The 26,975-nt window shown below is 35.5% G+C and overlaps 2 protein-coding genes across 2 annotated transcripts in view; one reads left to right on the plus strand and one right to left on the minus strand.

The window, feature by feature from the left end:
• Positions 1 to 8,460: 8,460 nt before the first annotated feature.
• Positions 8,461 to 12,749, plus strand: Fam237a (family with sequence similarity 237 member A). Its single transcript, XM_046462990.2, has 2 exons — positions 8,461 to 8,872; positions 12,608 to 12,749. The coding sequence occupies exons 1-2, from the start codon at positions 8,461 to 8,463 to the stop codon at positions 12,739 to 12,741; spliced, it is 546 nt and encodes a 181-aa protein (XP_046318946.1). The 3' UTR covers positions 12,742 to 12,749.
• Positions 12,750 to 15,581: 2,832 nt separating this feature from the next.
• Dytn (dystrotelin) overlaps positions 15,582 to 26,975 on the minus strand; it is a 55,477-nt gene continuing 44,083 nt past the window's right edge. Inside the window, exons 11-12 of the mRNA XM_046462950.1 lie at positions 26,250 to 26,730; positions 15,582 to 15,685 (exon numbers count right to left, since the gene is read on the minus strand). Of these exons, the coding sequence (XP_046318906.1) occupies positions 15,582 to 15,685; positions 26,250 to 26,730 (585 nt within the window). The remainder of the gene's footprint in view (positions 15,686 to 26,249; positions 26,731 to 26,975) is intronic.

The following is a 26,975-nucleotide window of genomic DNA, read 5'->3' on the forward strand; positions in this document are numbered from 1 at the left end:
TCTCTGCAGACTTGCATGTACTAATAATGACCATGAACATGTGACCTAGTTGTAGCCCATGAATATCAAGCCTAAATCCACTGATAATATGGTATAATAATGTTTTTGCTTTCTTGTTTTAAAAGGGACATATGTGGCTGGCTAGAAAAATCCTTCTACCTCCTTATTGCCTTGAATGTATATGTGATGTCTGTAACTGTGATAATCAACCTGTAAGCGCAAAGAAGGTCAAGAGAATCATAGAAATGTAGGACCTAATGTCCTTGGATCACTGAGCTAACATCAGTAATCACATGCTTTCAGACTTCTTAGTAAGAAAAATAAAGCCCTTTCTGTTAAATCTACAGTCAGATTTCTGTGACTTGAAGCTAAATGCATTCTCATCTGATGCACGATGTTACAAAAATGATCTCAATCTAGATTTAGAACATTATCATTTTCCATTGACTGAAATTTAAAATCCCATCTTTGAGTGAGAAATGTTTTTTTTCCCCCTTAGGGAAAAATAATTTTATACTTTTATGCTTGTAATATACTTTAAAGATTATAGTCTTTCAACCAAAAGCTCTATTTCAGAGGATGTGTTCAAAATCTCTATTCAGTAAAGGCATATTTTAAAAATTTGAACAGTCAGCAAAGAAAACAGAAAACTAAATTGACTGATGCTTTTACTACTTTGTACAGACATAGGAAAGAAAATTCATCAAAGTCAATTAATGAGTCTCACTACTCAGTCTCAGGTTCAACATGGTACTATCCTCAAAAGTAAATTCAACCAACATTGATTAAGAAATTATTGTATGTGTGTTTGGTAGTGATATTGAAAATAGTTAAACATGATCCCTACTCTAAGGTGCCAGAATCTGGTTGGGCTGGAGGTGGGAAGATTAGGACAGACAGGTAGGCATGAAAAACAATTAGAATACAGTAAGCAAATAAAGTATGAACAAAATTGTATGGGAATCTAGAGCAGAGCGGACTTAACTCCCTAGACACGCAGGAGTTAAGGGAAAGTTCCTCATCTCAGGAGCCTGGATCTTACTCTAAGATGTTTTGTGCATCGAGCATGTAGCATTTTCATTTGTCCGTCCTTCCTTCCTTCCTTCCTTCCTTCCTTCCTTCCTTCCTTCCTTCCTTCCCTCCTTCCTTCCTTCCTTCCTTCCTTCCTTCCTTCTTTGATACTGGGGATTGAACCCAGGGGCTCTTAACCACTGAGCTACATCCCCAGCCCTTTTTTGTATTTTATTTAGAGACAGGGGCTCACTGAGTTGCTTAGGGCCTCGCTAAATTGCTGAGGCTGGCTTTGAACTTGAGATTCTCCTGCCTCAGCCTCGTGAGCCACTGTAGTCAGGCATGAGCCACTGCCCCAGCCTCATTTGTCCTTTTCACAGATGATTTTTTTTTCGGTACTGGGAATTGAAACCAGGGATCTTAACCACTGATCTACATCCTCAAACCTTTTTTTAAAATTATTATTTTTTTTTAAATTTAGAGACATGATCTCACTAGGTTGCTGTGGGTAACCTTGAACTTGTGATCCTCCTGCCTCAGCATCCTGAGTAGGTGGGGTTAAAAGTGGCCACCATGGCACCTGGAAGATGATTTCTTCTTGGCAAAAGTCTGATTATCCCCAAACCCCTTGTTTTCTGAGCTGTGAATTTTTCTCCCTATGTAGTATTGTAGAGATTTTACATTTTGTTTTGTAACTATCATCATTGAAGACTTGGGAAAAAGAAATTTAGTATTGCTAAAACCTTAGACTATTGTCATTGCTTCCTTTGTATGTAAACCAAATTGAAACAAATCACTTCAGTCTCCTTTGAAAGGCAGGACAATTCTGAAAGTCAATACCTGTAATGGCTACTCTTGAAGTGCTAGAGTACTTGCAAGAGATAAAACCCAAGTCTTGACAAAGCCAAAGGAATCCTTGTGGGCTTTGCAACCTTAAGGAAATAATGGATAAAGGATGGTAGAACCTTGAGAAGCACCCTGAAAAGAAATCACCACTACCCTTGCAATGACAATTACAGTACATTCAGTTGGTCAAACAGAAAAAATATGAATGAAATATCCCTGTATCCCTGAGTAACTTTCCTATTCCTTGCCTTTTGAAATCAGTGTTCAGTATCATCTGACTACTTCATTTAACTTGTCCTTATAAATTTGATGACACTTAAAGAGTGACTCATCCACTTACCCCAATGGGCATTCCAGGAAATTGTTCCTGTTTATTATCATCTTCAAATGATGGAAAAGCACAAAAGAATGAGAGAAAATAATTATTTTTACAATCTGATCCTAAATGTTAAAGAAGCACCCTGTTCTTAAAGATTGTCCCCATCATTTGCAAATTTAATGCACTGCTGAAGATGCAAACTATCTATATAACTGCTCTTGAATTTCATTAAAATTAATCGGAAGTCCTATTTAATGTCTCTGAGAATTGCTTCAAGTGGCAAAAATCAGAAAATCTACCCATGGGGCACATTCAGCTAATTGCAATTTACTTCTCGACCAGTCATTCCTTAGCCCTAGGCTGCAGCTGCAAAAAGATGAAACAACTTTGGATGACAAATGCCAGTCAAAACATTTATTTTGCGTCATATAATTTTCAATGACCCATTGGTTTCCTCAATATTTGTCTTAACAAGTAAGAATGATGATGTGATAAACCAAGCCTAGATGTAAATTGTTAAAATTATTTTCTCTGGAATTTGGACCTATCATCTGCTCCCTCCCAGTTGGTATTGGGGATCAAATAGGGAAATAACAAGAACAAAGAGGGACAGAGCTTATACTTGCATGTGCACACTGTTTAGGACAGATAACAATGTATAAAGCCAAGTTTTGGAAACACAGTCATACTCTAATTCTCACCAGCCAAGTGAGTAGGGACAGTCTCTTAATAGCAAAATGGGGAAGAGGGTAGATCAAAATGGTGTTTTCCTTAGGATTACATGAGACCATGTACATGAAAATAGTGTTTTGTAAATTGAAGGTGCTGAGCAGATGTTAGTTAATGCTAGACAGAGCCTAGTCTATGAAAATGAAGCCATAAGGATAAATCATAAAATCAAGCATACTTATGTGTTCAACAGAATATAGAGTATTTCATTCAAATTGCAGTTGGGAGGGAGGAGGAGTGAGAAAGGGGAGGAAATGCTGAATGAAATCAAACAGTTTATGAATGTGCATGTATGAATATATCACTATGAATCCCACTATTACATATAATTAAAGTGTACCAATTAAAAAAACAAAGTAAAATAAATAAAAAGAAAAACAGTGTGGATAACAGGGGTCAGAGGAGAGAGGAGAGGACAGAAAAGGGAAGTACTGGGAATTGAAATGGAGCAAATTATGTTATATGCATTTGTGAATGTGTCAAAATGAATTCCACTATTATGCATAACTATGGCACAAACAAAAAACAAAATAAAAAAGAACTTCATTCAAATGATTTAGTGGTGGTTTTCCTCTCATCTGAATGTAAGCATTGGTCTGTCATTTTCCTCTTGTGATTATCCAGCTGATAGTGAGTTTTAGGGTTTAAAATAGTATACATTCTCCTTTCCCAGAATGTCTCCAAGTTTTCCTGAAAATCAAAGAATATGAATTAATTTGTTACAACAGAGTATGTAGTGGTTAGGCTTTTATTCTAAACAAAAATATTGAAACAAATGGTTGCTTAATTTTTAGGTGAAAGTGTGTATTTATAAGAAATGTTTATTCAGGGAATTTTATTCTAGTATGGCAATGTAAAAGTTTCACCAAAGGCCAATACTTCTATTCTCAAATAATTATATTGAAAAAAAAGTATCTGAGTAGACACCAGCTATACTTCAAAAAATAATTTTTCTTTGTAGAATCTTTGCTCCTATTGACAAGAGCTATTTCCAGACCAATTGGTTGGAGAGCAGTGTCTCACACCCTTATCTTCTATAAAACAGGAGTGACCATTTCAACCCATTATCTTCGGACTCTGAGTCTTAATCTTCCACTCTCTGAGTATAAACTCCCTAATTTTCAGCATCCTCTTTCTTTACTCTTCTTACATTTCCCCCCTTCATTTCCTCCTAGTCTTTTTTCCTCCTAGTTTTTTTCTAACCTACATACATCTTTGATTCTCTCATCAGCGTCTTCCCAGAATACCTTTAACATTGAATCTATGTCATAGTGACCATTCTATTCTCCAGAGAGTTGACCTCTGTGAGAGAAAAAACAAAAACAAAAACAAAAAAACTTTACATTCAAGTACTTTCTACATGTAGCACCTTTCTAAGTTTTTTTTCTGTGTGTGGTCTCATTTTGTCTTCACTAAACATGAGGAAGATTTTTGCCCATTTTACAGGCAAGAAAATGTTTTCACAGAGGTTAATTAACTTCTCCAAAGCATTACATCAAATCAAAGATGCCGTCAATTGTAGACACATTATTTTAAAAAAAAGTTTAAAAATGCTATTATTCTAATTACAAGGTTACAGATACATCTTGATTTTAGCAGAAATGTTCGATGTACAAAAAAATATATTTAAGAATCAATAAAATTTGACAAGTAAAAGCTACACAGTACAAACCCAGGCAGTTGGTATCCAGACCATAATAATGTTCATCATTTTGTTATTCTCATAAAAAACATCCAAACATACAAAGTGGTATGTTAAAAATTCATAGTCTCAGTCATTATCTAAAGTTTTATTCCTGTTCTTTAGTCTCTGTCTTCTCCTTTTTTTTCCTTCAGTGAATTTTTCAAAGCGTTTCTAGCCTCTATAGCTCCCTACTTAATACTTACCCTCCTTTTCTTTTTTCAGGTAAGCATTCATTGTCATTGAGAAAATTGAGACATGAGTCACCACTTCCCTCAGCCTCTGCTCTCTTCCATATTACTATAGACACACCTATAGTCCAAAGGCAGCCTTCATTCTGACCTGTTTCAGAGGGTGAGATATCTCCCTTCCTGTTAGATGCTGACTCCCTCCTCCTTATTCTTTTATCCTTATTGCTTCTGTGCCCTCTGACATTACTAGTCGTCTTTCTTTCCTGGGTTTCAACTTCTCCCCCTCTCTTAGGTTCCCTCCTTCAGCCTGTAAGCCTGATCAAGATCCACGCCCTAACCTTCTGTTCCAATTTTTCACACTTGTTTTGTAAAACCTTTCTAAAGAGGGTTCGCCTCATGCTGTCTTCATTTCTTCACTTTCCATTTCTGGTTCAGTCCATCACAACTTTTCCTTCCCCAACATTCCTTTGAAATTGCTCTTGAGAAGTTGTTCAGTGACCTCTTGTTTTTAAGATCCAATAGAAATTCTTTATCATCATTTTATTGATGTCTGTCACTCAATCTGTGATGTGATTGATTTCTTCTCTTGGTGAGAAGCTTTACCTCATTGGCTTCTAAGGTACCACACTTTCCTGATTTTTCTTATCTCATTGTTTTTTAATCACTTACACATTGACATTTCCCAAGTCCTATCCTGTTGCCATTATACTTTCCCACACCTCCAGGAGATAGGCAGAGGCAGGCATTATGCTAAGTTCAAAGATGAAGATACACACTCCATCCAGTTTCAGAGCAGAAGGAGAAGCCCAGAGCTCCCCATTAGACTCCTCTTTAGAGCTCCTTATTCCTGTCCCTTGGAGGAAGGGGCTGATTTTTCTGTGACTTCAGTAAACTTCACTGCAAAGTATGGTGCCCCTGTGGAAGGTAACCATGGATACTAGTAAGCTGGCACAAAAGCCTTCGGTTAAAGGACACTACAAGTTCTTTTTAGGACTCTAAGGGGGCTTTGAGGTGGAGAACAGGACCTGGAAACACTTGGGAAGGGAGGACGATTGTCTAGAGCCTTTGGGCTGGGTTTATCTTAGTTGAGGTTATGCCAAGGCTCATCAGAGTCCTAGGGGAGCCACAGGGCTCTAACCAGGGACTAAGCTATTAACTAGCTGCGAGGTAAGAATCAAAAGGAATTCCTGGCATGTCCTTTTCTTGGAAAGCAGGGACCCCCGCTGTGAAAATCGGACTGAATGGGTCAAAAGGACGCCAGCAACCACCCAGGGTGGAGATAAGATCTCCTGTTATCCAGTCAAGGGAAGCTTCCAGTCTCGCCAAGTCCCTACCCACTTCTGCGCCTTTTAAGGGTGTTTTGCTCCTTCCTGCCCAGGACCTCAGTCAGGCAACAGAAATTCACGTCCAGAATATCTTGGGAAATCTCCACCTTATTTCGTGGGAGCTCTTGCTGACCTCTGGAAGGGGGCCCACGTCCCTTTTCCGACCCCAGATTTCAAGGCCTTTCCTCACGTCCCTTTATGCTCAAGAGTGGCACACTTGGAGAGCGGGGGACCTGGGGACCTCCACTCTGCCCTAGACGGGTGGAGCGGGCGCCAACTTTCCAGCTCCAGTCAGCAGCAGCACACCTCCCGAGGTTGGTAGGGGAAGCCAAATTGCAGAAGGCTCCATTCTGCTGGGTGGAGGGCGGATATGGGTCAGGGTCAGTAAGGGAGTGTGTGGCCAAGCCTGCTCATTTCCAGAAACGAAATCCTCAGAGGAGCAAGCCGAGAGGAGGGTGCGGGAGAAGGACTTGGAGGCGAGAGGTGGCGGCAGTTTCCAGGCGCTTTGACGTAGACTTGAAGAGGCGCCGAACACTCCCACTGCTTAAGAAGAGGCACAGTAGCAGTCAGGACGCGGAAGCTGGGGACAGTGACTCGCTCTGGGAGCAGCCCGAGCATTTCCTCTGCGCGCACTCGAGGGAACCCTCTCCGCGCATTCGAGGGAACACAGAGAGGGCAGAGCAGGTGAGTGCGGAGGGGCGCCCTTCTGCGACCTGGGAGTAGAGCTGGAGAGTAAGGAGGTGAGCGGAGCCAAGTCAAAGCCGGTCCCTGGCGGCTCCGCCCAGGTGGGGCGAGGTCGGAGACCAGGTGCGGGGCTAGGACGCGCCAAGCAGAGCGTGGGGCTCGGATCAGGGCGCACCGAGGACCCCAGCCGTTAAAGAACTTGGAGAAACACCTTTCCAAGTTCGGAGAATCATGTCTAAAGAAGGGAATCGGAAAGATTCCACTTGATCCTTGTGGCCTGAGCTGACGGGGAGTCCTGGACACCGCCAACTTCAGCACCCTGGACAGCGTCCCGCCCTTAGTCTTAAAAACTTGGCACTTAAGGCTCAGGCTTAGATTCAGCCCCTGGAAGAAAAGTAACCTCTGGGAGATGTTGACTTTGCTATTTTAGTTCCGAAAAGAGCACAATAGATATATTTTTTCGGGCAGAGTTAATGTATAAATGATATAGAAATAGAGAAAAAAAATTGAAGTGTCTTTTATCATAATATACTCCTTCAAAATAGGGATGTGCCTGTTCAAAGAGTTTCTGAAATATTTAACGGTATTTCATTATGTTCTGTTGCTGTGCTGAAGACAAATATTCCATTTTATGATATTATCATTGAATATTTTGATATGAAATTATTCCCATAAGTATTCTCATGGGATGTACCTTGCTTACTTTCGTGATATTTACCATCTAAAAGCTTTTGAAAATATAATATAAAAGTAGAAGTGAGCTTTGTGTGCTTCCTGTTTCTTATTTATGTTGAAGTTGTTTAAGTGTGATTACATTGTGCACAGACTGTGAGGATTCCGATAAGCTGTTTTGTTGGGGAAAAAGAAAATTTAAGTTATTTTAAGAGCATAATTTCTCATTGCACTTGTTTGAAGTGGTAACATAAGAACGAATTCAAGGTGATATGTAGCTGCCCTGATTTTATTGTAACAGGCATTGAGAGAAAAGTTGAATGAGAGACAAAGAATTTTCTTTAAAATCCTTGAGATTTACAACAAAAAGAGAGAAATTAAAAACAGTATCTTTATTAAATTTATATCAGAATTGAGAACATTTTAGGTGTTTGTAAAATGTCTTTTGATTCTACTTTAATGGGTTGAATATATGTCCTTCAGTTTCCAAATATATTTACCCACCTTTTAGCACCTATCTTGTATTTATTTTTATTATAACGTTTTATAATTTGAATGTCTTTTTTAAAAAAGTAAAAGCCAATGTGAATAGAAAAGTACACAAGGATAAAATATATTTAAATTCTTAATTGCATAGGTATCTTAGATGGCTAGGTTTAAGATATTAATTAATAAAAGCCATGCAGCAAGATTTTTAAGTTTTCACTTAAAAGCTGTATTATTCTGTACCAGGGAAAAACAGTTCTCTTATACATCTAATGAAAGAGCATATATTAGGAATACTTCTTAGCCCAACTATCTAGATTTTACACTATCTGGCCTGGCAATGAGTCATTTTAGATAGAAGGAGACTTGTGATATGGGAAGAAAGGTAAGACTTTTCCTATTTTGTGACAATGACATGTTTCTTTTTCTGAGACTATGTTTCTTAAGGGCACACTTATTTTCTCTTCTGAGTGGAACAGGGACTGATGTATTTCCATCCTGTGCAGTTTCAGGACCATGGTTGATCCTGGGATCAGAAGAGGGATCCATTACCCCCTGAGCTTCACCTGCTCCCTGCTCATTGTGGGAATGTGCTGTGTGTCTCCTTTCTTCTGTCATAGCCAGACAGACCTACTGGCTCTTAACCAAGCTGATCCTCAGTGCTGGGAATCCTCCTCAGTGCTCCTCCTGGAAATGCGAAAGCCTCGCATTTCCAACACTGTGTCGGGCTTCTGGGATTTCATGATCTACCTGAAGACATCTGAGAACTTGAAGCATGGAGCACTGTTTTGGGATCTGGCCCAACTCTTCTGGGACATCTATGTGGACTGTGTCCTCTCCAGGAACCATGGCTTAGGAAGGAGGCAGTTGTCTGTAAAGGAAGAGAAAATCTCAGCAGCACAGCCACAGTACACAGGGAATAAACAAGGTGGTTAGCCCCAGCTCCCATGTCTTTTAAAAGGGTCAATCAAGTATGAATGTGCTGAATTGTGAGGAAGTGGGAAATGGCTTTAAGGGACAAATGCCACAAATATTCTTTTCAAGAGCACAGAAGTAATAGAAAGATAGATAGCACTTTCTTTTGCATTTCACAATAACTATTTAGATGATCATATTGTCACTATCCTCATAGCTCATGTGAACACTAAGGAGAAAGAATAAGAAGGGCAAATAAGGAAAAGCATGATTCCTCAAATACAGGGCAAAGGTACAAAGGTATGCCCAAGATCAACACTATTTTATCACTAGCTGAAACATTGGCATTGATATTTACTTGCTGTGGAATTGGGAAAACTTGAATATAAGCCTGGGGAATATTTGTAGCACATGAATTCTTGCCCCCTTAAAATTGAAAAACAAAACAAAACATTGCTTTCATGTTAGTGGAGGGGATCTTTGAGAGGTACTTAGTTGATTAGGAGAAAAAAATCTACTGGAATGCAGATTCACTCCTTTTTTTTTTTTAGTGCATTTCAGATAAATAGTTAACTTCTATCAAGTAATTAACTTTTAGTAACTTCCCAAAAGTTTACAAATTTTCACCAAAGTAAATATTGCATTCAAATACAGTCTTCTCTAGGGGTGTAGAAGTAATATCCTTTATAAAATTGGAATGAAGGTGAGTGAGATCCTGTCAATAAGTGAGCAAAGAGATGCCTGAGTTCTATTCATTTTTTGTTGTTGTTCAATTTTTGGTATCACTTCAGCCATTAAGCTTTCAAGCATCGCAGCAAGTGAAGTTTAGGTGGTAGTAACTCTTTTAGAATTATTTATGTACCAATGGAAACTAGAGTATAAATAATCTTTACATTTGTAAAAAAATTGTCATTTATGCCTTTGATATATGACATATATTCCTAAATAATTAAAATAATGATTAATAGCTATGATTTTAGGACTACCTTTTCCTAAGATATTGAAGATTTTAGAGATCAAGTTTGTTTTAACCTCAGTAACTAAAAATCCTCATGACTTGCTGCCACACAAAACCAGATAATCCACTGCTATTACTTATAAATAAGTTTATTGTTTTGATAAGTGTAATTATAACTTAAACTAATTTCAATTTTCACAGGCTATATTCTCTCTGCAGCTTTGATACTAAAGTAGAAATACAGATGGAATGTTTTAAGCATTGGTTACTGCCATTAAAAATATTTTTAGTTATAGACAGACACAATACCTTTTATTTATTTATTTATTTTTATGTGGTACTGAGGATTGATCCCAGGGCCTCACACATACTAGGCAAGTGTTCTACTACAGAGCCACAACCCAAGTCCATGGTTGCCACTATTTTAAAAATATTTTGAACAGAGGCTGCTCAGGTGTCAGTATAAGTAAGGACTACATATTCTCTTCTGTATGGTGGAGGGTGATCTGTAGGGATTTTTCTCTCATTTTTATCACTTAGCTGTTGTGCTCAAATAATCACAACTATATTTTGTATTTTGTACTCACTTTGAATAGCTCAGAGAAATGTCTAAAGAAAACATTTGTGTTCTCAATATGAGAATAATTATATGTATGTATACATGTTTATACACACACACACACACACACACAGACACACACACAATTCTCCATCTCCAGCCATAGAAGCCAGTTCCTTTATCTCACTATAAAGTTGCTATTGAATCAGTTGGTTTCAAACTTTAGGAACTGTTGCTTTGCAAGTAGCCAAGTAATAGGAGTGAGCATTTCTCTTTGTTGAAGTTATTTTAATGTTTGGAACAAACAATTGTTTGCAGATCAGGAAACAAGACTTTCCATTTGGTTGGCAGAACCACAGTCAAAGAAGGTCTCAGGTCAAGGAGATACATGTCCAGAAGTTAAAAAGTTACAGGAACATTGAGATTTCCTTTCAAGAGGCTTGATTAAATCTCTAGTGGCTCAACTGGGCTCTGGATGTACCTGCATGGATCCTCTAATAATTTTTCCTTTTGTCTCGGGGGGATAATATGCTACCATGTTTGGACGAAGGTGAGGGTGAAGAGGTACTTTTCTGCATATTTCTCAGGGAAATCATATCATCAGGGCAGAAGGGAAGAAGAATAAAATAAATGTGTACATAATATACAAATAGGTTTTTGCTATTTTGATGACTTTAAATCAAATAGTTTAGATCCACTTACAAAATCTTAGTATGAATCATGCTTTGCTAAAAATATATAATTTGCCATTTTCCATTTGACTAAATCATATTTGCTAATATTATATCAATAAATTTGAAACCAAAAGATACCAAATACCTAGGTAACCTTGGGGAAATTAATTTATGCATTTAGTACTTTATTTTTTCATCAATTAGGTAACCTCTGACATACCTTCAAGTTCTCTGTTCTAATATTATGTAATCCTATAAAAAATGAATGTATGAAAGAAACTAATGTAACTCTCAAAGAATCTAGAAGAGCTTTACCCAAAGGAGAGTTGACTGAGCTGGGTGATAACCTGGACACTGTGGCTATTTACAGAGGAGGCTCAGAAATGAGAATTCTAGAAATTCTAAGGGCTAGAGATAGCATTATGAGAAAATACCCTAAAAGTTATTGTTATTTAGTCTAGAAAGATGTTGACTAACAGTTGAATGGTGGAACATATAAAGGGAATATAAAGAGGACATACCTAGGCTTAAGCACTAAATTCTGAGAGGAGAAAAAAGGAGAGAGAGGGAGAAGGTGAGGAAGAGAGAGGGGGAGAAGGAAAGAGAGAGATTGATTCATTTAGGCCAAGAGTACACAGATAATTCCCAAAGAGTAAGCTACAGAGTTTAGGGTAACTCACACAGTAGTAAAGACTTCCATTCAAATGAAGAGATTTTGAAGTATAACCTTGTTCATGTCAAAAATGATGGCCTTTTCCTTCAGAAAACCTTGCTCTGACACTAATAAGGACAGAAAAAATTATCTTCTGGGGCCTGGAAGTCTGAATGTTCTAGAAAATTTGCTATTCTTTGTTTTTCTTGTGATGAGAAAATGAAAATTTAGATTTATCAACTAATGTTGTTGCAGTTGGTGTCAAATTAGCTGACAAATATTCAGTGCTTATTTTTTGAACACTAAACATAAGAGAGAACAATGCTTTGGGAACATAGATGGATCCACAGTGCTTGACTTCCTACTTTGCTCTCTCCAAGAAATTTCCTAAGCAGCATATTCAGCAATTCTTTACCTAGAAATTTACTCTAAGAAACATCCAGAGGTTCAAGTTCTTTACTGCACTGCGATTTACAGTAACAGGAAACCTGGAGATAATCTAAACCCCCACAATAGAGTGACCATTAAATAAATTATGGTATAAAGCATGTGTATAAAACTACCTCAGAAAGATTATACTGTGTGTGATTTAAAATGTTTTATTTATATTTTTACAGGAAACATTATATAAAGACAATTTTAACTTTTTAATCAGAAAAATAATGCATAGTAATTGACAAGAGAAAATGTTTTTATAATTTACATCATTCATATAATATAGGTAAACTGCATAGGACACAAAATTTTTCAAAAATATAAATTTATTATATATGAAATAAGTTTATATAGAAGTTTGATAGAAGAATGGAAGAAATGTCTACTTTTCTTTTTAAAAAACAACTTACTGATATTTAATTCAACTGAAAATCATTTGATGACCTTCAGTTTCTTTTTTCTGCTTTCAGGTGCATATTCCCAGATCCTAAGAGCCCCTTTCCTAAAGAAGAAAGAGTTGATTGAAGATTGGATAAGCATGTATGTGCGCAGGAGTGGGTCTAGATTTGTTGGAAAAGTAAACCTGGAAATAAAGAGAAAATAAATAGAACCTTAGAGCTAACTCATGCCTTGGAATTAAAAAGTGCATACATATTTTTTCTTAAATATTGATCACTTATTTATTTTAATTGGTGAAAATGTCCAGAGATAAAAATTAATATGAAAATTAACTAAGAATACTTAAAGCTTCATTCTTTTAGGCTGCTAGCATGTTCCTTCAAACAGTGATTACTGACAGAACATTTAAGAGTTAACCTCCGAAGATGACTTGAGGATTGGAAGACTCCACTCTGTATTAATTTGATAATTTGTCTGGGGATGTTTGACATTGTAAATGGACTGGGATGCCATACATTTAACTTGAATACATTGCATGAATTCCAAGCCATTTACCACTGAATTGCTTGTGCACTGGCATAAAAGGAACTGTGTTTATTAATTGCTAGTTACCACAATCTGTGATACTACACTTTGAGAAAATATTTTTGAATACTGAATGAAGCAACGAATAAAATGAAACAAAAAACTGGGGGAATGAAGCATTCTTCTTATGGGAACAAAATTAATAAATGCTCTGGAAAAATAATGTTTTGAAGTCTCTTTATCTCAGTATTTAATGTTTCCACTAAAGACACCCAAACTCTGATAAAATACCATAAGTATCAATTATCTCTCAATTACATATGTGCTATTTGATGAAATATTAAAACTGTATAAGTGGGAATAGTTTGCACTGAAAAGCAAAACACACTTAAACAGGATTATAAGAGAAAAACATATAAATAATTTTCCCTAGCAAAATGACCAGGCCTGAATGAGATTCATAGCAGTGAAGTCCAATTAGCAAATTGACTTGCGTTCCAGACATAAGGCTATTTTTATCTCTAATTATTCCCATGTTTCCAACCATTCTCTCATAACCAATGATGGAGAGCCAGTTTGAATTTCAGATATGTTAGCTATTCTCTTGATATTTTCAAATCCAAATTATTTTCAGGTCCGAGTAAAATCTCAATAAATGTTTCACTGAAGCCTTTGGGACCCTCCTAAAGCTAGAAATCTTATCTAAAGGGTTATTATCAGAAGACAAAGTTTCATCTGAGGATTAGCCAAATCCTAACAATGGGGGAAGAAGTCCAGCCTCAGGGTTTGGCTGACTGGGAGAATGAGAATATTAAAAACCTGCCACTCTTTGGCTACCATTTCTACATAGATTCATCATTTTGCTTTCATACTCTTTTCTCTAATGCCTTTCATCCTGCTCTTCAAAACCATCTGATAAACTCATTACCTCTTTTAAATAAGTAAATAGATACCACTCTTGGAGAATGCCAACAGCAGTTGGCAATATTTTCTGTAAAGAGTAGGGGTTGTTGGCTTCCTGTTGTCTATTGTAATTAATCAGCTCTACCTTGGTAGAATAGAAGAAACTATGATACATAATAAAAGAGCATGGTTATTTTTCAATAGAACTTGGTTTATGGACACCAACATTTAAATCCATATACTCTCCAGGTGTCCTTTTCAACCACTTATAAAATGTAATACCCACTCTTAGCTCACAGCCTGTTCAAAGTAGGCAGTGGGTAGGATTTGGCCTACAGGCTGTGGTTTGCTGAACCATCATGCTTTATGGCATATTATCCCATGTATAAGGAGCACTAAGGGATGAAGAAAGAAGAGTGAATATGTCAAATGACAATACCAAAACAAAGATGTATGATAGGCTGGGAAACAAACATAAAAATTAGGATGAGATTGAACAGGGATAAATTCATTTTAATCCTATCCAACTGGACATTATTTTACTCTGTAAACAGTACTAGGAATTATAGAGCACACATACACACATATGTATACATACACATATATGTATATCTATAATCTCTCTGAGTGTAATATGGACCACAGATTTTGAATGGAATCCTAATAATTTATATTGAGAGCAATTAGAGATCAGTGATTGCACTGTAGGCTCAGGAGCTGGGTTCAAATATCAACTTCAAGTACCAGCCAAATGATTTTGCCTAAGTTATTAAATGTCTTTGTGCTCCATTAAAAAAAAGTAAAATGACATACCAGCTTTCTAGGTCTGTTGTAAGGATTAAATGAGTTAGTACATATAAAGTATTTAAAGCTAAGTGTTATATCAGTAAAAAAATTGTTAGCTCCTACTTTGGATTTTGAGTTAAGCATATCTAATCTAATTCAACACATAGAGAAAGAACACACAGGTGCTTTGGTGAAACTCATGAGATGGAGGTTTTGAAAACATTCACATAAGTCTTTTGAGATACTTTTTTATTTATAAACAATTATAGGAAATAATAGAGACATTTGTATATTCATCTAATTTCACCCAATGGGAACATCTTGGATAAGTATAGGTCAGTATCACAAGCAGGAAGCTGACATCGATGCAACCCAAGGAATTTATTCAGATTTCACTTGTCTTACATGCACTCCTGTGTGTGTGTGTGTGTGTGTGTGTGTGTGTGTAGTTCTTTGTCATACCACTTCCCAAAGAGGAGCATCCAGATGGAGAATTAGGTCATCAATCACTAATTTGAATGATATGTGAAGAAGATGCATTCATTGACATAGATCATACATTTGACTATTACTACCAAAATATCCAAAGAAAGAATGACCTTGTGATAGAAACTCCACACACCTGGATTCAATTTATTTTTCATCTACTCTTCACCCCATGGCCTTACTCTAAAGAAGATCCATTAAAAAGGAGATTCAAAAATAGGATTTCTATTCTTTATAGTTTACACTAATTATTGAGAGAGAGGTAGAAAACTTAATTTTCTTAATTCAGATTTTGAAAACGCATTTTGTCATCACAACCTGGGGCCTTTGAGTCTGGACTCCTTTTCATTTGAAGTTGGGAAAAGTGATTTGATCCACAAGGGCAGAGAAAGCCCTGCACACCTGCTCAGCTTTTCCATATAGGTCCATGTTCACTGAAGACTGTGGCCCTGAAATCAAGAAACAGGAGAATCTTTCAGAGAAACCTACTTATAGGTTCTTAAGCTGATCTGGATAAAGCTTTTGCACATAGATGAAATGGAACCCATCTTTCCTCAATTCCTGCAAACAATGCCTTTTCTCTAAGTTATAAGGCAAATTAGATGGCTGTATTAATCATGATCAATACCACTAATCCAAAGAAGTTGTAGGTTCTTAAGATGCATTTTCCCATGGCACAAATCTGAGGTGCCAGAAAGTCCACTCCAGACAAGAGTCTTGCAAACTCTGTACAATCAGAATCACCTGAAGAGTGTTAAAACAGAATGCTGGACCCCATCCCCAGAGATGTTACTCAGTCTGTTGGGGATAAGGCAGAGAATATGTATCTGTAATAAGTTTTCAGGTGATGCTGATGCAGCTAAGATTTGAGATGCTTCCCTGAGATCAGTTATAAAAGGGATTGAGCTACAGCTGAGTTCTACAAGACCTTTAAAGAAGAACTAATACCAGTATTCTTCAATTTATTTCAGGAAATAGAAAAAGAGGGAGCACTTCAAACTCATTCTATGAGGCCAATATTACCTGATTCCAAAACGAGGCAAAGACATATCAAAGAAAGAAAACCTCAGATCAGTATCTCTAATGAATATACATGAAAAAATTCTCAATAAAATTTTGGCAAATCAAATACAAAAAACATATCAAAACACTAGTGCACCATGATCAAATGGGGTTCATCCACATATGTGGTTGGTTCCACATACAGATATCAGTAAATGCAATTCTTATTGAATTAATATTGTCAAAATGACCATACTACCAAAAGCATTATACAAATTTAATGCAATTCAATCAAAATCCCAATGATATTCCTCATAGAAATAGAAAAAGCAATTATGAAATTCATCTGGAAAAATAAGAGATCCTGAATGGTCAAAGCAATCCTTAGCAAGAAGAGTGAAGCAGGTGGCATCACAACACCAGACCTTAAACTATACTACAGAGCAATAGTAACAAAAACAGCATGGTATTGGCACAAAACAGACTGGTAGACCAATGGTACAGAATAAAGGACACAGAGACTAACTCACATAATTCAGTTATCTTATATTAGACAAAGGTGCCCACAACATGCATTGGAGAAAAGATAGTCTCTTCAACAAATGGTGTTGGGAAAACTGGAAATCCATGTGCAACAAAATGAAATTAAACCCCATGAAAGAAAGTCCACTCCAGACGAGTGTCTTGCAAACTCTGTACAATCAGAGTTGCAAACTCTGTATAATCTCTCTCCATGCACAAAACTCAACTCAAAGTGGATCAAGGACCTAGGAATTAAACCAGAGACCCTGCATCTAATAGAAGGAAAAATAGGCTCAAATCTCCATCATATCGGATTAGGCCCCTACTTCCTTAATAAGACTCCTGTAGTGCAAGGATTAAAATCAAGAATTAATAAATGGGATGGATTCAAACTAAGCCACATCAATGTTTATTGCAGCACAATTCACAATAGCTAAACTGTGGAACCAACATAGATGCCCTTCAGTAGATGAATGGATGAAGAAAATGTGGTATATATACACAATGGAATGTTACTCAGCAATAAAAGAGAATAAAATCATGGCATTTGCAAGTAAATGGATGAAGTTGAAGAATATAATGCTAAGTGAAGTTAGCCATCCCCCCTGCAAAAACAAATGCTGAATGTTTTCTCTGATTTAAGGAGGCTAATTCATGGTGGGGTTGAGAGGGGGAGCATGGGAAGATTAGATGAACTCTAGATAGGGCAAAGGGGAGCAAGGGGAAGGGAGAGAGCAAGGGGGTAAAAATGATGGTGGAATGAGATGGGCATCATTACCCTAAGTACCTGTATGAAGACTCGAATGGTGTGAATATACTTTGAATTCAACCAGAGATTTGAAAAATTGTGCTCTATGTGTATAATATGAATTGTAATGCATTCTGCTGTCATATATAACAAATTAGAATAAAAATTTTAAAAAAGAGATTGTGCTATAAAAAGATCTACAATTTGGTGGTTATCAAAGTTTTAATGTGCATAATCTTTAAACTAAGAACTCTCATAGTTTAAATATACAAAATATACAAGTATACAAAAAAAGAATATCGCTTACACATAAGCACAAGGAAATATGAGGATATTCACCAAAGCCTTTGTGATCATGAAAAACTGAAAGTAACTTGATTATACATCACTAAATATAGTATATTCATACCATGAGATGCTACACAGAATTTTTTAAAAATGACATTGTTCAATGTCACTAAGCAAGCAGGAAAAAAGCAAAAGTATAGTATAATCTGACTTATGATGAAAAAGTAAGGACATGTACATATGCAGTTAAAAACATGTAAAGGAAAACGTATTAAACCTCTAGTAAAAAGGTGGGAGAAGTGGAGGACATGAAGATGAATTAATTTTTAGAAAATTGTGCATTGTGGCATCTTAACTTACCAAAAAATGTAATATTGTATTATTTGTATAACTGATAAAAAATAAAATCACAGGAATTGAAAGCACAGAAAGGCTTATTTTGTTAGTTACATACTTTTCAGGTACCTGGAGTATATTGTAGCTCCATCTGTGCTATTTTGCATTGAACATTCAGGAGGAGAGAATTTATACCATTCTTCCTCATCTATTCTCTAACACTTCTCCAGAGCTACAAGGACCTTGAATAAATCATATTTCATGGCCTGACTAAAAATCTTTGTTCAGAGGCAAACTTATTTTAAAACACTGCTTCTCAGCCCACAGTGATAAAACCTTAAATACACCAATAAAGAAATAAGGAAGTGTAGTCCTTTTCATCTTTTCATGAATGAGAGCTTTTCCTGTTACTTTTTTTTTAAGCTTAAGTCCCTTGTAATGTTACAGAAAAAAAAAAGCCAAAGATATGCACCTAGTACATAATATGTTACTTGGCATACTCTTGGGATTCAACATGTATAAGGACTAAATTAATATGCATATATGTAAATGCCTAAGGAGATGTTAATTGACAGTCCAGAGAAAATCACAATATAATTTAAATTAACAATTAATTTAAATATAATTTAAAAGCCTATCTGGTCTCTGAATAAATTAAAGATGTGAGAGAAGGCTATTAGAATGTTGGATGTAGAGATTTGAAAGTATTAAGCTGTGTAGTCTATGAGTACTTTCCTAGGCAATTGAAATACTGAACCCATGTCTTTCTTACAACAATCATTAATTAAGCAAATCAATATTCATTAAATATCTACTCTGTGCTAGGACCTCTTCCTTGAGATGCAGATTGTACATGTTGATTGCCTCTCTGACAATTCATTTAGAAAGGTCTCAGGCAATTCACACCTAATATGGTAAAAACAGAACACCTGATTTTTCTGACCGCCCCCCCGGCCACCACCCCCCCCCCCCCCCCCGGCCACCACCCCCCCCCCCCCCCGGCCCCCGTCAGTCTTCACAGTGTTCCCTGTTGTCATAAAATATCACCATCTACCCTTGTGGTATGCTCTTTCCTGGTCTGTTATCCCACTTGCCCTTCTCCCAGCTACTCTCCACATAATGCCAGAATGTCTTAAAAATACAAACGTATGCCGTGAATGCCAAGCAGCAAGCATAGTGCTTGGCACAGAGTAGATTATTGATGAATATTTGTAAAGTGAATAAATGAGTAAATGAGTGATTTAATGACGAACCAACTAGATATATTTTCTGCTGGATCTCTTCCTTTACTCATCAAAAACTTACTTTGATTTTTCGTGTGTGTGTGTGTGTGTGTGTATAATGATAGAGAAGACAGAATAAAAGATATATGTCCAATAAGTTTCCAATAAACAGTACTTGGACTCCCAATCATCATTTGAGGTTATTTTCAAACAGATTAGATAAAGATACAATGTTGAACTTTTCTCTCCTGAGTTTGCTAAGACACTGTTGTTTATTTCCCCATAATTTGCTAAATTTGAAGCTTTATTTTCTATACATTTAAAATAATAGTTTCAGAAAGGAAAAGGGCATAAGTCACATCCCTGACCTTACCTGTGCCCTCATATATATAAAATTATGTCATCTGCAAACAGAGATCATTTTATTTCTTTTTTGATTTGAATAGCTTTTATTTTGTTTCCTTGTTTGATTGCTCTGGCTATGACTTTCAGCACTATGTCTAACAGAAGTGGTGAGCATGGGCATCTTTGCTTTGTTCTTGATCTTAAAGGAAATGTTTTCAAATTTTCACCTTCAGCAATTTTCACCTTCAGCTGTGGGTTTTCATATATAGACTATATTCCATTGAAATAATTTCTCTCTCTACCTAGTTTATTGATAATTTTTATCACTATAGAGTTGAATTTTTCGAATGCTTTCTTCTATATCTATTAAACAAACCATGTGATTGGTATCCTTTATTCTGTAATGTACAGTATCATATTTATTGATTTGCAAAAACTAAAACATCCTTGAATTTCAAGGAAAATTCTCACTTGCTCATGGGGTATGACCCTGTTAATATGCTGTTGAATTCAATGTTCTAATAATGTGTTGAGTATTTTTACATATATTATTACCAGAGAAGTTAGCCTGCAGTTCTTTTCTTGTAGTGTTTTCATTTGTGTTGGCAACAGGGTAATACTGACCTCATAAAATTATTTTTGAAGTATTCCCTGTCCCTCAATTTTTTTTGAAGACTTTAAAAGTATAAACATTAATTCTTCTTTAAATATTTGCTAGAATTTACTAGTAAAGTCATCTGGTCCTGGGCTTTTTTTTTTTTTTTTTTTTTAAGTAGTTCAAATTTTCTGTTTCATCATAATTAAGTCTTAGTAGGTTGTATGTTTCTGGAAATTACCTATTTCTTCTAGATTATCCAATTTGTCGGTGCATGATTGTTCATAGTAATAATCATGATCCTTTTTATTTCTGTGGTATTAGTTATGTCTTTATCATTTATGATTTTATTAATTTGAATTTTTCTTTTAAGTTAGTTTAGCTAAAGTTTTGTCACATTATTGATCTTCTAAAAAATCAAGTAAGCTTTTTTCCCCTATCGTTTTTTTATATTTTATTTATTTTTGTTCCAATCATTGTTTCCTTCCTTTTGCTAACTTTGGGCTAACACCCGCCCTTTTCCACTTACTTGAGGAGAAATATTCAGGTTTATTTTGTGTGTGATCCTTTCTCTTCTTCTTCCTCTTCCTTTGCTTTCTTCACCTTCATTTCCTCCTAATCCTCCTCCACCTCCTCCTCCTTTTTCTTCAGTACTGGGGATGGAACTCAGAGCCTCATGCATGGTAGGTAAGTGTTTGTCCCCTGAAGGTAGGTGTTTGTTACTAGAGGATTCCTTTTTAGGACTATATTTTCTATATGCTTGCAGTGTTTTTGTTTTCATTTATCTTGAAATAGTTTTCTACTTTGCTTTTTGATCATTCATGTATCTTCATGAATTTTTTTTCTTCCATTATTAATTTCTACTCTCATTATATTGTGGTTGGAAAAGATATTAGATCTGACTTTAGTCTTCTTAAATTTGTTAAGACTTGTTTTCTGACAACAGGTGACCTATCCTTGATAATGTTCCATGTGCACTTGAGAAGAACATACATTATCTTGCCGTTGAGTGAAACATTCTGCATGTCTCTTAGGTTCATTTGGTTTACAGTGTTGTTCAAGTCCACTGTTTTCTTATTGACTTTATGTCTGGATGTTCTATACATTATTGAAAGAAGAGTATTGAAACCTCTTAAAATTATTGAATTACTGTGTATTTCTTAAGTTCTGCCAATGATTGCTGTATGTATTTAGGTACTCTGATGTAAAGTACACATATTACTTGAATTATTATGTATTCCTTAGGAATTGACAATTTTATCATTATGTGTCTTTTTTTTTTCTCTTGTGCCAGTTTTTGACCTAAGATCTATTTTGAATCATATGAGGATAACCACTCTTGATGTCATTTGGGTTCTTTTTAATGGAATATCTTTTTCTATCCCTTTACTTTCAGTCTTAAATATAAAGTAAGTTATTTATAGACATTACAGAGCTGGGTCTCTTTTTTATTTGTTTATTTTTTAAATCCTTTCAGCAATTCTATGTATTTTGTTTGGAAACTTTAATTCATTTATAATTAAAGTGATTATTGGAGGGGAAGTACTGCTTTGCCATTTTGTTAGTTTTCTGTCTTACAGCTTTTTTTATCTTCCTTTTCCTATTCTACCATATTCCTTTCTTTTCATTTTTTTTGCATTATTGTGGTTTATTTTATTTTGTATATTTTCTGTGGGTTTTGTTGTGTGTGCTTACCAAGAGACTTCCATCAAACATCTTGCAGTTATAAAAGTCTTTTTTTAGCTGATAATAACTTCAATTGCATAGAAAAACTCTTTACTTTTAATTGCTGCACCATATTTTATGTTACTGAAAAAGTCACACCTTTTAATATTGTATATCATAAACATTTTATAGTTATAATTATTTTTAATACTTTTGCTTTAACTTTTGCATTGAAATTGAAAGTGATTTATACATCACTGTTTCAGTATCATGGTATTTTTGTCTCAAACATATTTACCTGCCCCCCCATTCCCTATTTTTCTCATCTGAATGGATGATTTCAAATACTCTGAGTTTGCTGATTCTTTCTTCTGCTTGATTCTAGTTTGCTGTTTAACTCTTGTACTGAAATTTTCATTTAAGTTATTGAATTTTTTCAGTGCCAAGATTTCTATTCGGTCTTTTTAAAGCTTAAATCTCTGTTGAAATTGTCATTTTGTTCTTCTCTTCAGCTCATAAACATCATCATAATGGCTATTTTGAATTCTCTGTCAAGTAATTCATATACCTCTGTTTCTTAAGAGTCCTTTTCTGGAGCATTCTCATTCCTTTGTTTGTACCATGTTCCCATGCTCCTTCACCTTTCTTTACTCTGTATTCGTATATATACAGTAGAAAAAATAGCCACTTCTAGGTCAGGGACTCTAATGCATACTCTTCATGTCTTTTCATACAGAAGAGGATCCTCAGCAATCAGTCTAGTCAGAAATTTTGGGAGCTTCTCAAGTCTTCATATTAGTCCCAACTGCTACCTTTGTTCTTAGCAACTCTCAGGCCTCTAGTGTATGAGAGGTACTATCAGTATTCTGAGACAGGCAATGCAAAATCTGGTCCCTAAGAGAGTCCCCAGAAGTATTAGAATGATGGATGCATAGTCCAACTATTTCTCTCCTGAGTAAAAAGATGAGATTTAAGTATTATTAGCCTGCATGCTTTGCACTCAGCCTTGAGGAGGAGCTATTCCAGGTGCTTTCATGCTGGTCTAAACCGCCAACTTTGTTCTTAAACCATGCTCTCCTAATTCTGCCACCCTCCTCCTCTGTCTTTCCTCCTCATGACTGAAATACACAGTGACAAATGTATTGCAAAAATGGATGAGATAGAAACTGAAAATAATTTAGTACATGTACACAGGAAATTTCACTCTCAGATGGAAAGCAAACAGTTTAATAAAACAGAAGCAAAGAGTATTAAACAGTATTTCAAATCTTCCTTCTTTCTTTCTTTCTTTCTTTCTGTGCTGAGAATCAAACCCAATGCTACACACATGCTAAGGCAAGAACTCTACCACTGAGCCACAACCTGAGCCCACAAATCTACTTTCTTTACTGTAAGTTTTAACAAATTTATTTCCTATTGATTTTCAATCCAACATTCAGAATTTAAAGAGGTTAAGGGACCTCTTTACACATAACTGTCTCTTTTCATTATGCTCTCATCATCTTTGAAGTCCTTTTTTCTTAGATCTTAATGCTGAATGACTCTATTCAATTAATGTCAAACGATTGCCTAAAAATCATCATAAGGTTTACTTTTTAATCCTATTAAGCCTTTAAGTATCATGAAGTTCATCTCAATAACCAAGATACAGTAACTTCTTAGTGAATCTGTAATCTAAAAGGGCAGTCAACTACTGGGATAATCACCACAATGGGTGAATATGTCAATACTTCATCTGAGTCAATCTTAGAATGTTATAAATAGTAAGTATTTCTAATTTGTCCAACAATTTTCTAATTAAAAAAAATCAAACAGTAAAGAGATCAAAACTTCCTGCTGTTATCTAATGTTTCCATGATAAAAATAGAGTAAATAAAGGTAACCATTACCTCAATTTAGCTCATTTCATTTTCCACCTTTTCACCACACTTCTGTCTTTGAGTAAGTTTGATGTAACCTTGCAAGCATGTATAGATTATGTAGAATGAATGAAGTATAATTTTATAATAGAAATTGCCAATGGCTAATTGGAATTGAAAACAGGATTATATTCAATACCATACTGAATAAGGATCCTAGCTTAAGTAGAAATATTTGAGTGATGAGTGACAGTGCAAAACAGTAGCCATGAAGGTTAACATGTTTATACTGTAAGTTTAGAGGTCTCAAAGAAATACCGCTAATACAAAAGAAATAGACTTTGTAGTCTATGAATTTAAATCTTAAAAGTTAGTATTTGTCAAATCATCACAAAGTAGTGAGTATATAATAACAAAAGGACAAGCATTTTTCTGCTAATATCATAAGCATTATAGAACATGCTTCCTATAAAACATCTATATTCTATCGAGATTGTAAGTGGAAACAGATGAATTTGTTGAGATTTTTAAATATTTTCTACAAGATTGGATAATATTAATTACATGTTGATACATTCTCACAATACCTGAATTTAGAAATATATATTTACTCATGATTTTCCTTTAATGATATAATTATATATGTATAGATAGATATATTTATATAGAGACCTTGATAAATCACTTAAAATATGCACGAATCCTAGGGAAATATTGAGATATTATCTTCCAAAAAGAAGTAGTATACCTAGTATTATAAATATAAAATGTGTATTATAATAACTACATTTGTGAGAGCTGATCCAACACAATGTTTTAGTAATCAACAGTTTTCATCAGCTTATTTGGAGAAACAAATAAAAACAAAAAAGAAGATGTCAAATACTAAAATCCTTTTCTGTAAAGTCCAATATTTATATGAAAATTTTCAAGAAAAAGGTCAAGTGGATATTGACTTTGCTTTGAATGCTCATAATGACCCCAAGTATATTTAGATGGGAATACCAAGGTGGAATTTTTTGTTGGCTTAAGAACCAGGCACAAGGAGTTCCCATCTTGTCTTTGTCTCAGGCAGACAGAGCATGCTCTGATATCACTGTGAACTCATTTCCTCTAATACTAAGATTATAACTCCAACTCCATTTACTATAGAGCTTTTGAAAATCACCAAATAATCAGCTCATTGACTTGACTTTACCAAGTAAAAAACTGATGTTATCATGTGCTTAATTTATAGTTCTCCGGCTGTCGTGAGCTGAATTGTGTACCCTCATCCGTAAAATTTATATTGAAATCAACCCCAATACCTCCAAATGTGACTGACTGTATATGGAGACAGGGTATTTAAAGAGTTAATTAAGTTAAAATGAGGTCTTTAGGTTATTCACCAGTCCAATATGACTGTTATCTTTATAACAAGGGAAAATTTGGACTTAAACATATGCTAAGGGGACACTACATAGAGACACAGGTGGAAGACGGTCATCAACAGGGTAAGGAGAGAGGCCTGGGGCAGGGGACAGTGCTGCTGATACCTTGATCATGAACTTCTAGCCTCCAGGACTGTGAGAAAATAAATTTCTTTCTTCCTTTCCTTTCTTTCTTTTTCCCCTTATTTTTCTTTTTCTTTTTTGTTTAAGTCACCTACTAGTTTGTGGTACTTTGTTATAAAAACTCTGAAAAACTAATAAACCAACTCAGAAACTGCTGTGTGTGTTGCTGGGATTGAACCCAGAGCCTCACAAATGCTAAGCAGAAGCTCTTCCACTGAACCACACTCCAACCCCCAAATCAGAAATATTTTGAGAACATTCATACATGAGAATGTTATGCTTCATTTTACCATGAGTCTTTAGATAAATCGTCCACCATACAAGAGTTTAGACTTTTTCAAAAGTATATATGTTCTCCCTAGACTTAAGATAATGTTACTCCAAAGCAGAAGAAATAACTATGTTAAGGGTTTCTTAAAAGGCTTTCAGAATTTAGCAATGGATCACAGCTTATGAAGGAGATTATAATGATCAAGCTTCTTCTAATTTAGAAAGTTAATCAATTCTTCTTCAGAAAGATAACAACATTATTATCCCCATTTTAAAATCATGATACCAGGCTGCACAGGTATATATGATTTAAGGCTGATACTAATAAGTGCTATTAGATACTAATAAGTGCTATAAGAAAATAATAAGAATTTATTTAATGCTTACTGTGTGCCAGGCGCTGTTCTAAAATCTTGCATGTTTTTATGTTCACAGTAATCCTATGAATTAGTCAACAGAAGGAATCAAGTTCAGAGATGCTACTGATGTCCAAAAGATTCAGAATAATGTTACAGACTAGATAAACTGCACCCATTGGTCTGATACTATAAAATCAAGTATTGTAATCTCTGGCCATTACTTTCTCTATTGATGGGGAAAACTTTACCTGGTGTCTTTTCTAGGTTGAAGGCATTCATGAATTTTGACAATAGTTCTTGGACTTCCTCTTTCTCCAGATCATCATTTCTCTCTTTGATGTTAGCCATCTCTTTTCTTTCTGCAGGTACCCGAGCAGGTCTGTTTTTTTCAGGAGGAGAAATTTGGGGATCTTCCTGTAGCAATCCCTCCTGACAGCTTGGTAGGGAGCTAAGGATTTCCTTGGGAATATTTTGGGCATAGCTTTGCAGTCTGGTGCTTTGCAGAAGAGTCTCTGATGATTCCAAATTTGGTAGAGCATTCTCTGCATCTGCTTGACTTCCATTAACTATGGCAGGGTTAGGAAGAGGTTCCCATTCTGGACTATTCTCAGTGACATTCTTCATTTGAGAAAAATCACCTCCATCCAGAGGCTTAACAGCTGAAAAATGGTCAACCCTGGACATTGTATTTTGATGGGAAGATACAGGATGGAGTGGCTGCAACACTGCCTAGGTAGAGAAAAATCTTATTTATGAAGAATTAAAATTTATTTTACTTTTCTCCCCCAAAGCATTAAATTTCAATCATCTAACAGGAGATGCTAATACATCATTTCTTTTTCCTCTCTAAATATATTATTAATTATATTTTATATTGTTAATTCAATATCAATCTATAACTCTTTCCAAGATTTGGAACAGCTCAGATTATAAAATTTCACAGGTAATAATCACAAGATTTGGGAGGTAAAATC

Source organism: Marmota monax, unplaced genomic scaffold (assembly GCF_021218885.2).
Source record: "Marmota monax isolate L192 unplaced genomic scaffold, Marmota_monax_Labrador192_F-V1.1 WCK01_AAM20220418_F8-fsc00095, whole genome shotgun sequence".
Classification (NCBI taxonomy): domain Eukaryota; kingdom Metazoa; phylum Chordata; class Mammalia; order Rodentia; family Sciuridae; genus Marmota; species Marmota monax.

Coding starts and splice junctions, on each gene's coding strand:
- Fam237a (XM_046462990.2), top strand. CDS start 8,461: ATGGTTGATCCTGGGATCAGAAGAGGGATCCATTACCCCCTGAGCTTC. Junction 8,873..12,607: donor GTACACAGGGAATAAACAAG/GTGGTTAGCCCC, acceptor TTCTGCTTTCAG/GTGCATATTCCCAGATCCTA.